This window comes from Amblyraja radiata, chromosome 26, assembly GCF_010909765.2.
Source record: "Amblyraja radiata isolate CabotCenter1 chromosome 26, sAmbRad1.1.pri, whole genome shotgun sequence".
NCBI classification, from domain to species: domain Eukaryota; kingdom Metazoa; phylum Chordata; class Chondrichthyes; order Rajiformes; family Rajidae; genus Amblyraja; species Amblyraja radiata.
The window spans coordinates 16,345,330-16,358,178 of record NC_045981.1 but is presented as its reverse complement, the minus strand read 5'-3'; the positions used below and the strand labels follow the sequence as shown (position 1 = coordinate 16,358,178).

Sequence of the window (12,849 nt, the reverse complement as noted above, 5' to 3'; positions counted from 1 at the left end):
CAACACACACTTCGCACAATTTTACATTTATACCAAGACAATTAACCTACAAACCTGTACATCTTAGGAGTGTGGGAGGAAACCGAAGATCTCTGAGGAAACCCACACAGGTCACGGGGAGAACGTACTAACTATCTACCATGTAGTTATTGGACGGGCATGAGATGTCCGAATAACTTCTGCAGCAACCTTAGCTGATAGATTGACAGAAATGCCCGAGGTTCCTGTTGGAGTGGTAAGACTCTAATACCTACATACTATTTAGCTGACTCAGGCAGATATCACAAAGCTGCTGCTAATATTGTTACCAGTCAATATCAAAATAGAAAAAAAGGCATAATTAATAACTCGCAGTCTGCCCAATAGTTGGTGGCTGGGAAGATCCTCCCCTATTGTGCGTTGTTAAAACTCAGAGATATGGCTTCAACCTATTATTTTCCAATCTGCACCAGGCAGCTGAGAATTTGGAATCCTGATTCAGTGAATGTTAATCTACACGTAGTCTATTTTGACTTTGTTGTTCGCCAAAATTCATTGCAGTCTTCAGAACCAATGTAACAGTGTGGCTGCTGACTACATTGCTTTCTGAAGGAGGGTGTCGAGCCGAAATGTCACCTATTCCTTTTCTCCAGAGATGCTGCCTGTCCCGCTGAGCGACTCCAGCATGTTGTGTCTTTATCTTCGGTGGAAATCGGCTCCCACCTGCACATTGCTTTCTTCATGTCCAGTTTCTAAAAGGCTTTTGTGGAACAAGTCTGAATTATACTGCAATGATACACTAATGCTGTGCGCTTGATTTACAGACCAGAAAAATCCATTATATGAGGAAAGGAGTTTCCTTCGGGTTCTTATTGAACCCCTGTTGTCAGCCAGAGAAGAAGAACTTAAAGCCTTTCAGAACGAGAAAAATGCCATTGGGACTCTATTAAAAATGATTCATAAGATTGTTGGAATCGTTACAGGTAAGGTATTCATTAAACTTTCCTTTCTGAAGATGGTGCATGTGTTATTAAGTAAGCGAATGACATGGAAGGCCAGGCAGGGCTTTGTTCAAGGTAGGGTTGGAGGTTTTAGCAATGACACAACACTCTCAATAATCATTCACAGAGGCTGGAGGTATGGAAATGTGCACACACACATTTGCCTCATAAACCAAGGATCTGTGCACATGCCCCTCCAAACGCCAGCAGATTTAAATTCTGCACGCATCTCAAAGATCGGGTATCGTGAATTATTTTAGACTTTAGAGATACAGCGTGGAAATAAGCCCTTTGGCCACGGAGTCCATGCCAACCAGCAATCACCTCCCACACTATCTCTATCCTACACACTCATTTGCAATTTTACCAAAGCCAATTCACCTATAAACCTCCGTACAGAAGCACCCAAAGTTGGGATGGAACCCGGGTCTCTGGTGCTGTAAGGCAGCAGCTCTACTGCCGCGCCACTGTGCAGATCTGTAAATCATTTATTTTACGTAATGTTTTATAATTGTGTAACTCTTCCAAACTGAAGACTTTTCAAACCTAAAACGATCAGAACCAGTGGACACAATTAGTGAACGGTGGCAGCAAATCAAAATAAGTTATCTCCATTGCCCTTTCCTGTAAAGCTTCTTGCATGTTGCAAACTCTGATAGAAGCAGAAGTTGTTTTGAACTAATAATGGAAATGCGCATATATGAGCTAGGTCTAACAATTTACCATAACCAATGGTCAGCATGGACCTTAAATACTTGCACTCTTTTATGACCTTTGAGACATTCTTTACTAGTATTATGGAATAGTTCTAATGGCCTCCATCTGAGCCCTATCATTCTTTGTTAAGTGTGTGTACAATTGTCAGATTTTTGGTTCACTCGTTGAAATCATTTCTCACATGAACTATTGATCTGTGTGGTGCGTTTGTTATTCATCAGTCATTGTAAAGTTCCTGGCCGCATGGTCCAATCAAAAGACACATTGTTTTTCCAAGACAGAACTACTTTTCCAATTATGGCTCATGTTCTGCACGGAAAAAAAAATCAAGATCTGTGAGATGAAAATGAAGCTGTTAAATGAATTTAGTCCAGAATGTTCCAGAGACCCTGGTTCGACCCTGACTATGAGTGCTGTCGCAGCGGAGTTTGTACGTTCTCCCTGTGACCATGTATGTTTTCAGTGGGTGCTCCGGTTTCCTCTCACTTTCCAACGACGTGCAGATGTTTAGGTTAATTGGCCTCCCTGCAAATTGCCCCGAGTGTGTAGGATGCGAAAGAAGGATAACATATAACTACATGTGATCGGTGATCGGTGTGGACTCGACAGGCCGTAGAGCCTGTTTCCATGCTGTATGTCTAAACTCAATGCAAAATAATAATATTTGAAATATCAATGAAATAACTGCATGGTGATTGATTCAGCAACAGGGATTCTACTTTATCTTCACGGTTTAATGGATAAGATTTTGTTCATGAAGATTTTCTGCCTCAGCCCTGAGATGCATAACTTGAACAAATCAAGACTTTGTAATGAATTCCAATCCGCAGATGAATTCACTTTGTACTGAATTCCACAGATTCTAATTGTGTTGGCAATCAACAAGCTTTTAAACAAAATGTCTGTAAAGATGCCAGAAATGTTGGAAACTATCGGATGGAAATGCAAATATCCTAAATATATTAACTCAGCTTTTGTGTTGAAATGTCTTATTAATGTGATACCTTTTGTGAGGGCTGTGTTTCCCCACTGTTAAGAAACACTAAGGTTATGGCTGTGCATAAATAAAGGGTCTCAAACTGAAACATCGACCATCCCTTTGCCTCCACAGATAGAACATAGAAACATAGAAAATAGGTGCAGGAGGAGGCTATTCGGCCCTTGGAGCCAGCACCGCCATTCATTGTGATCATGGCTGATCGTCTCCAATCAATAACCCGTGCCTGCCTTCTCCCCATATCCCTTAATCCTACCAGCCCCGAGAGCTCTATCTAACTCTCTCTTAAATCCATCCAGTGATCTGGCCTCCATTGCCCTCTGTGGCAGGGAATTCCACAATTTCACAACTCTCTGGGCGAAAACGTTTTTTCTCAGTCCTCAGTCCTAAATGGCCTCCCCTTTATTCTAAGACTGGCCCATGGTTCTGGACTCGCCCAACATTGGGAACATTTTTCATGCATCTAGCCTGTTCAGTCCTTTTATAATTTTATATGTCTCTATAATATCTCCTCCTCATCCTTCTAAACTCCAGTGAATACAAGCCTAGTTTTTTCAATCTTTCCTCATATGACAGTCCTGCCATCCCAGGGATCAACCTCGTGAACCTACGCTGCACTGCCTCAATCACAAGGATGCCTTTCCTCAAATTAGGAGACCAAAACTGTACACAATACTCCAGATGTGGTCTTACCAGAGCCCTATACAACTGCAGAAGAACCTCTCTACTCCGATACTGAAATCCTTCTGTTATGAAGGGCAACATTCTATTAGCTTTCTTCACTGCCTGCTATACCTGCACACCAACTTTCAGTGACCAGTGTTGCCTGATCCGCTGAGTTCTTCCAGCAGTTTGCTTTTTCCTACAGATTCCAGCATCTGCAGACTTGTGTCTGTCTTTATGAGGTTAATTTGATTGTAACTTCCAAAGTTCACAATTCTCGTGTCTGAACTGAAACTTAAACTAATTATTACCTCGCTTTCATTGATTTTAATAAATCTAAATATCTTTAAATCTGTGTATATTTGATATTAAATATCGCCGCTTGCTTGCTTTGCAGTCACTGATATAACTATCCTGGAAGAAAGTTATAAGGCCAATGTTCAAAACAGGCCGTTGAATGAACTTGTCAGAATCGAAAGCTGGACAGGTGAACAAACTAAAAGTCGGCCTGCTCCTGATGTGAAATATTTTAACGTGAGCAGCGACATCAAAGCTATGGCGTTTAAAATGCAGGAAATGGCAGACAGCATTGTTGTCTCTCACTGCTGGGAGGAAGCCGCAAGGGCATCTAACTATGACGAAGAAACTCTGAACGACCTCTGCTCCAGTATCTGGGACCTTTGTTTCACCGATTACACAAACCTATGCGAGAAGGTTGAAAGTGGTGCCATAACCTTCCTGGAAGTCGATCGGATGTTTTACGATTTGAGGGAGCATCCTGATGAGATAGAGAAAGAGCTCGCCATCATGTTCAGAGTGGTGAAAGGAATCAGCTTACCTCAGGAGAGGCTTCGGCAGATCAAAGAATATTACAAGCTTCACCTAGCTGCTGACTCTGCACGAATGATTCAGAACATGGTGACAGAGTTAGAGCTACAGGGCGACTTCAGAAAGATTCAAAACTTGGCAAAACTAGTAAGTATAGGGGTTATAAATGTTGTGGTTGTGCGTTTATCAGTACATGGAACTATTAATGGTGGACTCAAAGGTCTGGAGTAACCCAAGACGTCCGGCAGCATCTCTGGTGGACTTGGATAGGCGTCATTTCAAATTGAGACCCTTATTCAATCTGAAAAAGGATCCTAGCCCAAAATGACACGTATCCATGTCCTCCAGAGACACTATCTGGCCTGTTGTTACTCCTGTACTTCCAACCAATATTCCAGCATCTGTAATTCCTTGGTCTACTATTATAAGGTCATAAGTAATAGGAGCAAAATTATGCCATTGTGCCCATTGACTAGTCCCCCGTTCAATCAAGGCAGATCTATCTCTCCCTCCTAACCCCATTAGAAAACATAGAAAATAGGTGCAAGAGGAGGGAATTTGGTCCTTCTACCTTCTCCCGATAACCCCTGACACCTGTACTAATCAAGAATCTATCTCTGCCTTAAAAATATCCATCGACTTGGCCTCCACAGCTTTTTATAGCAAAGAATTCCACATTTGACGTGACTTTTAATGTTGACTTTGGCTTTGGAGAGATGATAGTATATATTGTTTTTATTTCAATAGTGGCTGATGAAATTGTATATGAAACTGTGCATTATAAAAATTCAGATACCATTAATCACATACTACTGAAGACCTTCATAGCAATAATTTTCAGAGAGCATGGTGTAAGTATAAACTCCAGAATATTTCCAGAAGCACTTGTATGCCAGATTAGGAAGATGTGCAGAGTGGTTCTTGAATGATTGAATAATGAGAGGCCGAAAATCTTTCCTCAACCAGAATGAGAAAATAAACAAAGCACTTGAGCTCACTAAATGAAGAGGATTATCAGCACAGTAAACGCACATCTCCATTTTTCAGTGTGAACAATTTATCCGCATGATCAAATTATTACTAACCATACCAAGGGTTTTATTTACGAACATCATTTTGCCCTGAAATATCCATCGATTAGCCAGTATCAAGAACTGTGTTTTTTTTCCTTTCAGAATGGACCCATTTTCAAGCAACAACCATTAAATTATGTTGATAAAGATCTAATTAACACTAAAAAAGACCTTGAGAAAATTACTCCAGAATGCATAAAGTGCTTAGATGAATTTATTCGCAGGCAGCCATTTATAAAATGGGTAAAAGAAGCGTTGACAAGTAAGTAAAGATATTTCAGTTTTGAGATTTTATTCTGGCATTCTGCCTTGAGGCTATGGTTGCATTAAAAATGGTATTGTCATTTACAATTTGTTGTTGCTTCTCACACCCCCAATCCTTTCCATCTATCTATTGTATCTGTCTATCTTGCTTTGTCTCTGTTGCACTATCGCTCTCCCTCTCTCTCTCTCTCTCAATCTCTCTCTCTCTCTCTCTCTCTCTCTCTCTCTCTCTCTCTCTCTCTCTCTCTCTCTCTCTCTCTCTCTCTCTCTCTCTCTCTCTCTCTCTCCCTCTCTCTCTCTCTCACACACACGGTCTTGCTCTCTGCATCTCACACTCCCTCTCATACTCTATCTTGTTCTCTCACGTGTGCTCTCTCTTGTAGCAGCCATCAATAGCAAAATGCAACCCTTGCTCTTATGCATCCCGTTCCCTCTCTCGCCTTCTCACTCACTTGCTCTTTCTCACTCTTTCTCTCGCTCTGTTTTTTGCTCTTTCTCTCTCTTGCTCGCTCTCTCACTCACTCACTCTCTCTTTCTCTTTCTCCCTCAGATTTAAGGGAAGTTAAAGTGTTTGTAGACTTGGCATCCATATCAGCTGGGGAAAATGACATGGAAGTTGATCGGGTTGCTTGCTTCCATGATGCTATCATGGGCTATTCGCCCTTCATTTACGGACTCCAACAGAAAACTGATTTTAAAACTTTAAGGACTTCTGTTGAGGAAATCCAGAAGGCACTTTTCAGCGATCCAAAACTTCCAGCGAAACTGGTAATGGTCTAATTGTGTTTTCACACTGATCTTTTATGGTTCAACTTTTGTATTGCCCAAGGCTAATAAAAAAAACAATTAAAAAGCAACCAATGCATAACATAGGCTTGAATTAAAATAAGAAACAGCTGTGGAGGGGAAAAAGGTTTAATGTTTCAGATCTGAGATGAATGAGGTTGTGAACTGTTTTTTTTTTGTTTACCCCTACAGGTAGATTCAGCTCGTTATTTGGAATGGTTGAAAACTCTGAAGGAATGTCATGGGTCTGTTGAAACGTCCTCCATGTCTCTTGCAGCAGCCATCAATAACAAAGGCATTTACACAGTGGGAAACATTGAACCACAGCACAAGGGAAAGGTACTTGCATCAGGACAGCCAGTTTGTAAAACCAACATTTAAAAAGGCAGCTGTGATAATGTACCTACAACCTTCCTCTGTAGTAGGTTAGATAATCCTGGGCTGGGATCAGACCAGGTTGTCTTCATGTGGTTGCATTGCATTGGTCCTTCATGAGATTGGGCCAAGTGATGCCGGATGAGCTAGTCCTAGGTAAGGCAGGGTTTTGATGGTATTAAATGAAAGCACATCAGTGGTTAGCGTTATAGTCATACAGTGTAGAAACAGGCCCTTTGGCCCAACTTGCTCATGCCGACCAGTATGTCCTATCGACACTAGTCCCACTTGCCTGTGTTTGGCCCATACCACTCCAAACCTGTCCTAACCATGTACCTGTCTCATTGCTCCTTAAATGTTGTGTTAGTGCCTGCCTCAACCACAGCTCGTTCCATACACGCCCCACCCTTTGTGTGTAAAAGTTACTCCTCAGATTTCGATAAAATATTTCCCCCTTCACCTTAAACCTATGGCCTCTGGTTCTTGATTCCCCAACTCTGGGCAAGAGTCTCTGTGTCTACCTGATCTACCCCTTTCATGATTTCTTGGCTAAGGTTGCACTGTGTGATTTAGGATGTAGTGAGTGAGGAGGGCCAAGAATAATGTTCTCAGTGCTGAGAATACAACATTCATTCACTATTCTGAACATTCCCAATGGTATCAATGATACCACAGGCTAAATTCAAGGCAAAAACTTTCATTACTTTGCCCTAATGCTCTGCCTTAACTCTAAACAACAAAGGTGGTGCAGCGGTAGAACTGCTGTCTTACAGCGCCGGAGCCTCGGGTTCCATCGTTCTCCCTGTGATTGCATACGTTTTCTCTGGGTGCTCTGGTTTCCTCCCACACTCCAAAGGCATTCAGGTTTGTATGCTAATAGGCTTTGGTAAAAATAGTAAATTGACCCAATTTGAGGGATAGTGTTTCCTTCTCCCGTGACTCTCGGTCTGAAGAGGGGTCTTGACCCGACCCGAAACGCCACCTGTTCCTTTTCTGCAGAGGTACTGAGTTACTCCAGCATCTACCTTCTGTATCTATCTTCGGTGTAAACCAGAATCCGCAGTTACGTCCTACATATAGTGGAAGTGTACGGGGTGATCGCTGGTGGGCCACAGGGCCGTATCTAAACACATCCCAAACACTCCTCCCCCCAAACTCCCACTTTGGGTCCGTGCGAATGTCCCTCACTTCTTGCCGGTTGTCTCATGGAGATGAATTTGTAAAACCTCACAGCTCCCCGAGCAGAAAGGAGAGCTTCATCTTGCAGCCTCGTGCAGACGACCCTCGGCGCTAAAGTCACCCGAATTTATGTATCGTCTTGTTCAGCTTTCACTAGGAGATGTACTTCGGCTGCACCTTTGCGATGAGAGCACGGATGAATTGAAGGTATATGCTTTGCAAGACCTGGAAGAGCTGCAGAACAAACTAATGCTGATGTCAGGAAAAAGGGCAAGGGGAAAAGAGGAAGTTGCCAGATTTATGGAGGTAAATATACCATTGGATGAAATACCTTGTAAAGTTGTTCAGCTTCCATTTTCAAATCTGGAGATACTTGGTTGGGACAAAGACAATTTAGTCTTGCTAATAATCAAGCATGCAAATGATTCCACTACATGAGGAAATCAATCTCAATACATTTACTCCTGTCTGTTTTAAGCTGCTGTCATTCTTTTCCTGGAAGTCCTGGATCAATTAGACAAACACCCTATGTATAGTCATTCTTCAAACATCAGTCTGAAGGATGGTCCCGACCCGAAACGTCACCTATCCATGTTATCGTGAGATGCTGCCTGACCCGCTGAGTTACTCCAGCACGTTGTGTTCTTTCGCCCAAGTATAGGTTCATGGCACAATAGCTGACTTAAGCTTTTTCAGTTTCACTGCAATAAGCATTCGGTTATTTTGATGTATAAAGTTCACCGGACATCAAGTCCGAAAAATGATTAATAATAGTACACAAGCATTTACAATTTCTAAGCGCACAAAAAAAGGGGTTTTGAAAGAAAGAATCCCTTCATTTCACGTTATGCTGGGAGGTGGGAGAGTGTTCTTGGTGTTCTCTGTAACTGCACTGGACCTTTGAATGATCCAGAGGGTGGAACGATGGCATTGTTGTCGTGCTGTTGCCTTAATGCACAGACCAGGGTTTCCATCCTGATCTCAGGCGCTGTCGTGTGGTGTTTGTGTATTCTCCCCTCCTCCCGCATCCCAAAGGTGCGCCTATCGGTTAACTGGCTACAGGAAATCATCATTTACTGTTGGTAAGTGGCAAGGAATGAAGGAGGGGATGATGGATATGTGTCAAAGAAGAACTTGCAGGGCCACATGGAAATAAAGCTAGTCGAATGGGGCTGATGGCATAGTGTTTGTAAGCATTGGCTTGGACCCTAAGGACCGAAGGACCTCTGACATAATAGGTCAGCAATCCTATCCTAATCATACATGCAATTAATTAGACCCAGTGAGTCTTCTGGACTGCTGTCTGGAAACTCTACTCAGGGCACACATCACCATGCAGAGCGTTGTTGAAGATCAAAACTATGATTATGCCATCGTATTACAAGACACTTGTAATATGATTTTAGCATGAGTTGCATTATCACATTAATAACGTATCTTTCAAGTTTTGCATCATGGTGGAACACCATTCTCGAAATATTGGTAGTATTTAAACAGCGTCCACGTGTGTAGTTGTACATGGAATTGCAATTTGAAACAACCCTCACCTGCATCCACCTGTGTCTCGCCAGGCTTTGTACTGCCCCTCCTCTCTTCCCGCTTACTCCCCCACCCACCACAATCAGTCTGAAGAAGGGTCACGACCCGAAAACGTCACCCATCCATGTTCTCCGGGGATGCTGCCTGACCCGCTGATTTACTCCAGCACTTTGTGTCTATCCTGGTAAATCTCCTCCGCCTCCTCACCAGCAACATCACATCTTTCCTAAAGCACAGTTACCGGAATGGCACACAGTATTTATTCCAACACTTTGTGTCTTTTTTTTGTAAACACGCACCTTCAGTTCCTTGTATTTCGTATTCTTTTCCATTAGATTAGCTAACACTTTATTTTTAACGTTGACAGAACTTTAACAACGTACAAAGGCTTGGAATAGCATTTATTGAATTGTACACATCAGGCAACATGCTCTACAGAAACTGGAAGGCACAGGTTTACTGTAGTAAAGAGAGTGACACCTGTCTGACCATGGATTTCCATGCCAGAAACATCGAATGCCTGAGAATAAGTGGCGATATCTCTGAGCAGCTCCAAATATTGTGCAGAGCACTGGAGACGTGCCTTCAGGAGTGGCATGAGTTTATGGGGAAGAGGCGCGCAACTTTTTACCACCTGAATTACTACACGGCAGAGCAGATTGTGTATCTGTGCTCAGAACTGGGAAGCTTTGCCGCTGGCAACTTGCTGTCCGAGCAGGTGCTTGCAATGTTGTCTTTCATTAAACCTCACTGCACTGCCAAGGAAATCGGAGTGGTGATGCACCAGGCAGATGCTGTCGATGTGGGAATTGATGCCCTGCAGGAAGTCGAAGAGAGCCAAGAATTTGATGCGAGCTTGAAAGAGGCTGATATGTCAAAGGCATCATACCAAAGAGAAAACGCAAACCTGCCAAAAGCAATTAGCCTCCTCTGGACCAGGTTCATGGGGAACATGACCGCTTTTTTAATTGACCATTTAGATACGGTGGCTTTTGGGAAGCTGCTCAGCCAACTCTCCGCTTTGAATGCGACGATCGTGAGGCGGCAGTTCCCCTCTTCTCTGCATTGCGGAAGGCCGAACCTCCTCACCTGCTCTCGGCCCGAGATCTTTAAGACTGCTCTATGCACCTACATGCAAAACCCAGAGCAGCCACTACCCAGCTACGATGAGGTGCTCTTGTGCTCCGAGGAGACGACTTGCGAGGAAGTGGAGCTCTTTCTGCGGCGGGCTTTGAGCAGAGGGTCTCTGGAACAGAAGATCTACACACTGATACATGCCGATTGCCTGAATTATGAAACAAGCGTCAGATTCGGAGAACTGTTTGAGGAATTGACGCGTCATTGTAATCCTGTATATCAGTTGGTTGTGATCTGTGATGATAAACGGCAGCATTGTTACATCCCATCCTATCTCTGTCATTACAAAGTGCCGATAGGGCTGAATATTAAACCCGAGGCCATTCAACAGTACCTGGTACGTCATTTCACCGTCTCTCAAAGGCACGACTCTGCAGCTGACGTATTCCATGACAATCTTTCCGTTAGAATAATATCTTCAAAAAGACCTGGAATGGGTAAGTAATTCCCATTGTAAATATGCTCTTCTAAGCTTCCCCTCAGTCTAGTTCAGTCAAAAAAGCACTGAGTCAAGCTCTGGAACAACTAATCTTTATTTTTAGAGTGTTCAAGTTCAAGTGAGTTTATTGTCATGTGTCCCTGATAGGACAATGAAATTCTTGCTTTGCTTCAGCACATAGAACATAGTAAGCATTTACTACAAAACAGATCAGTGTGTCCATATACCATAATATAAATATATACTACGAGTATAAATATATATTGAACAGCAAATTCCCCTATACGATACCTAAACCACCGCGGGTTCGATCCTTGTCTCTGCCTGGCCAAGCCCTTCAGCCTCGTGCAAGCAGCCACACCCCAAAAGGTCACGCAGTCCCAAACGCTCTTCCAGAAGATCGACAAAGGACATCGTGGGGGCTGCCTTTTATAGGTCCCCGAACCTTGAGGGACCGAACTACATAGGGGTGGTCTCTTTACGATCCAATCAAACATATTAATTACAACAATACATTATTGACAGTTCCCCAAACCAATAACAGAATCTCCCATACATTGTTTCAGGAGGAGCTTCTGGAAGAAGCTAACTTAACTTGAATAATGCAACATTTACCCTGGAATTCTAAACAACCCTGTTAGGGCTTAACACTTTGGCCAATCAACAAACAGCAGGGTAACTGTCTTGCAACTTTATGTACAATATTTACAATGCTTTTTTGCAGAAATCCAATCATACCAATGCATTTAAGTTTGTTTGCAGTTTCTATACATTTTAAGGGGACGTGAGAAGAACACCTGGATCCTTCACCCTCCTACATATCATTCTGAGGCTCAGACTAATCGGCGCCATCCAAAGCCTGTAATTTTCCACTGATAAAGATTAAACAATTCTGACAAATGCAGGGATCCTCCATTTTATGGTGTCTTTAATTTGGTCAATAGTAACAGCATCACATTCTGTGTTACTCACAGGCATATTTAACTCTAACGGGCGGGTAGAGGGAGGCAGAAGGACACACTAACATTTGTGAGAATAGACATTGATGTCCTAACAATAAACAAACAAAAACAATAGAAACGCATTCTCTCTCACATATCACTGTGTTTATTTAATATATCAGCCAATTGCCACACACCCCCTCCCCCCCCACCCTTAATGTCCATTTCCACCTATATCCCTCCTTCTTTACATTTCACTTCTCTCATTATCTGACTCCATTTTGTCTCCTTTTTATCTCTAGCCTTTTGTCCACTCATTTTCCAATCAAACCACTCTCACCTCTATCCACCAGTCACCTGTCAGGCTTTATCCCGCTCTCTTCCAGCTTTCTCTCCCCGACCCCCATCAGTCTAAAGAAGGGTCCTGACCTGAAACATCGTCTATCCATGTCCTCCAGAGATGCTGCCTGACCAGTTGAGTTTCTGCAGCACTCTGGATTTTACTTCCCTTACAGTTGATAAAACAGTTTCTCTTGATGTACGGTTAGTAGTAGACACGCACAAGGAGCAATAAATGCTGTGAAAAGGAAATAAACAAGGTGTTGGAGGAACTCACCAAGTTACGCAGTATCTGTGGATGGAATGGATAGGCCCCATTTTCAGAAGGTTGTTGGTCGATGGTTGAGGGGAGACTTGATAGAAGCATGTAAAATTATGAACGGCATAGATTGGGTAGACAGTCGGAACCTTTTTTCCCCAGGGTGGAAATGTCCAACACCAGAGGGCATGGGGTTAAGGTGAGAGGGGGATAGTGTGTTACCTAAAGAGTTGGGGGGGCCTGGAACGTATTGCCAGGGGTGGTGGTGGAGGCAGATATGATAGTGGTGTTTAAGATACTTTTAGATAGGCACATGGAAGTGCAGGAAATAGA

General features: G+C 42.9%; 1 protein-coding gene across 3 annotated transcripts in view; it reads left to right on the top strand.

The window, feature by feature from the left end:
* The window catches only part of LOC116987958 (E3 ubiquitin-protein ligase rnf213-alpha-like), a 138,398-nt gene that overhangs the window by 48,084 nt on the left and 77,465 nt on the right, over nucleotides 1-12,849 (top strand). For all 3 annotated transcript variants that reach the window (XM_033044311.1, XM_033044309.1, XM_033044310.1), the window contains 7 exons: nucleotides 804-962; nucleotides 3,755-4,332; nucleotides 5,361-5,520; nucleotides 6,073-6,290; nucleotides 6,501-6,647; nucleotides 8,010-8,168; nucleotides 9,769-10,975. In XM_033044311.1, the coding sequence (XP_032900202.1) occupies nucleotides 804-962; nucleotides 3,755-4,332; nucleotides 5,361-5,520; nucleotides 6,073-6,290; nucleotides 6,501-6,647; nucleotides 8,010-8,168; nucleotides 9,769-10,975 (2,628 nt within the window). The remainder of the gene's footprint in view (nucleotides 1-803; nucleotides 963-3,754; nucleotides 4,333-5,360; nucleotides 5,521-6,072; nucleotides 6,291-6,500; nucleotides 6,648-8,009; nucleotides 8,169-9,768; nucleotides 10,976-12,849) is intronic.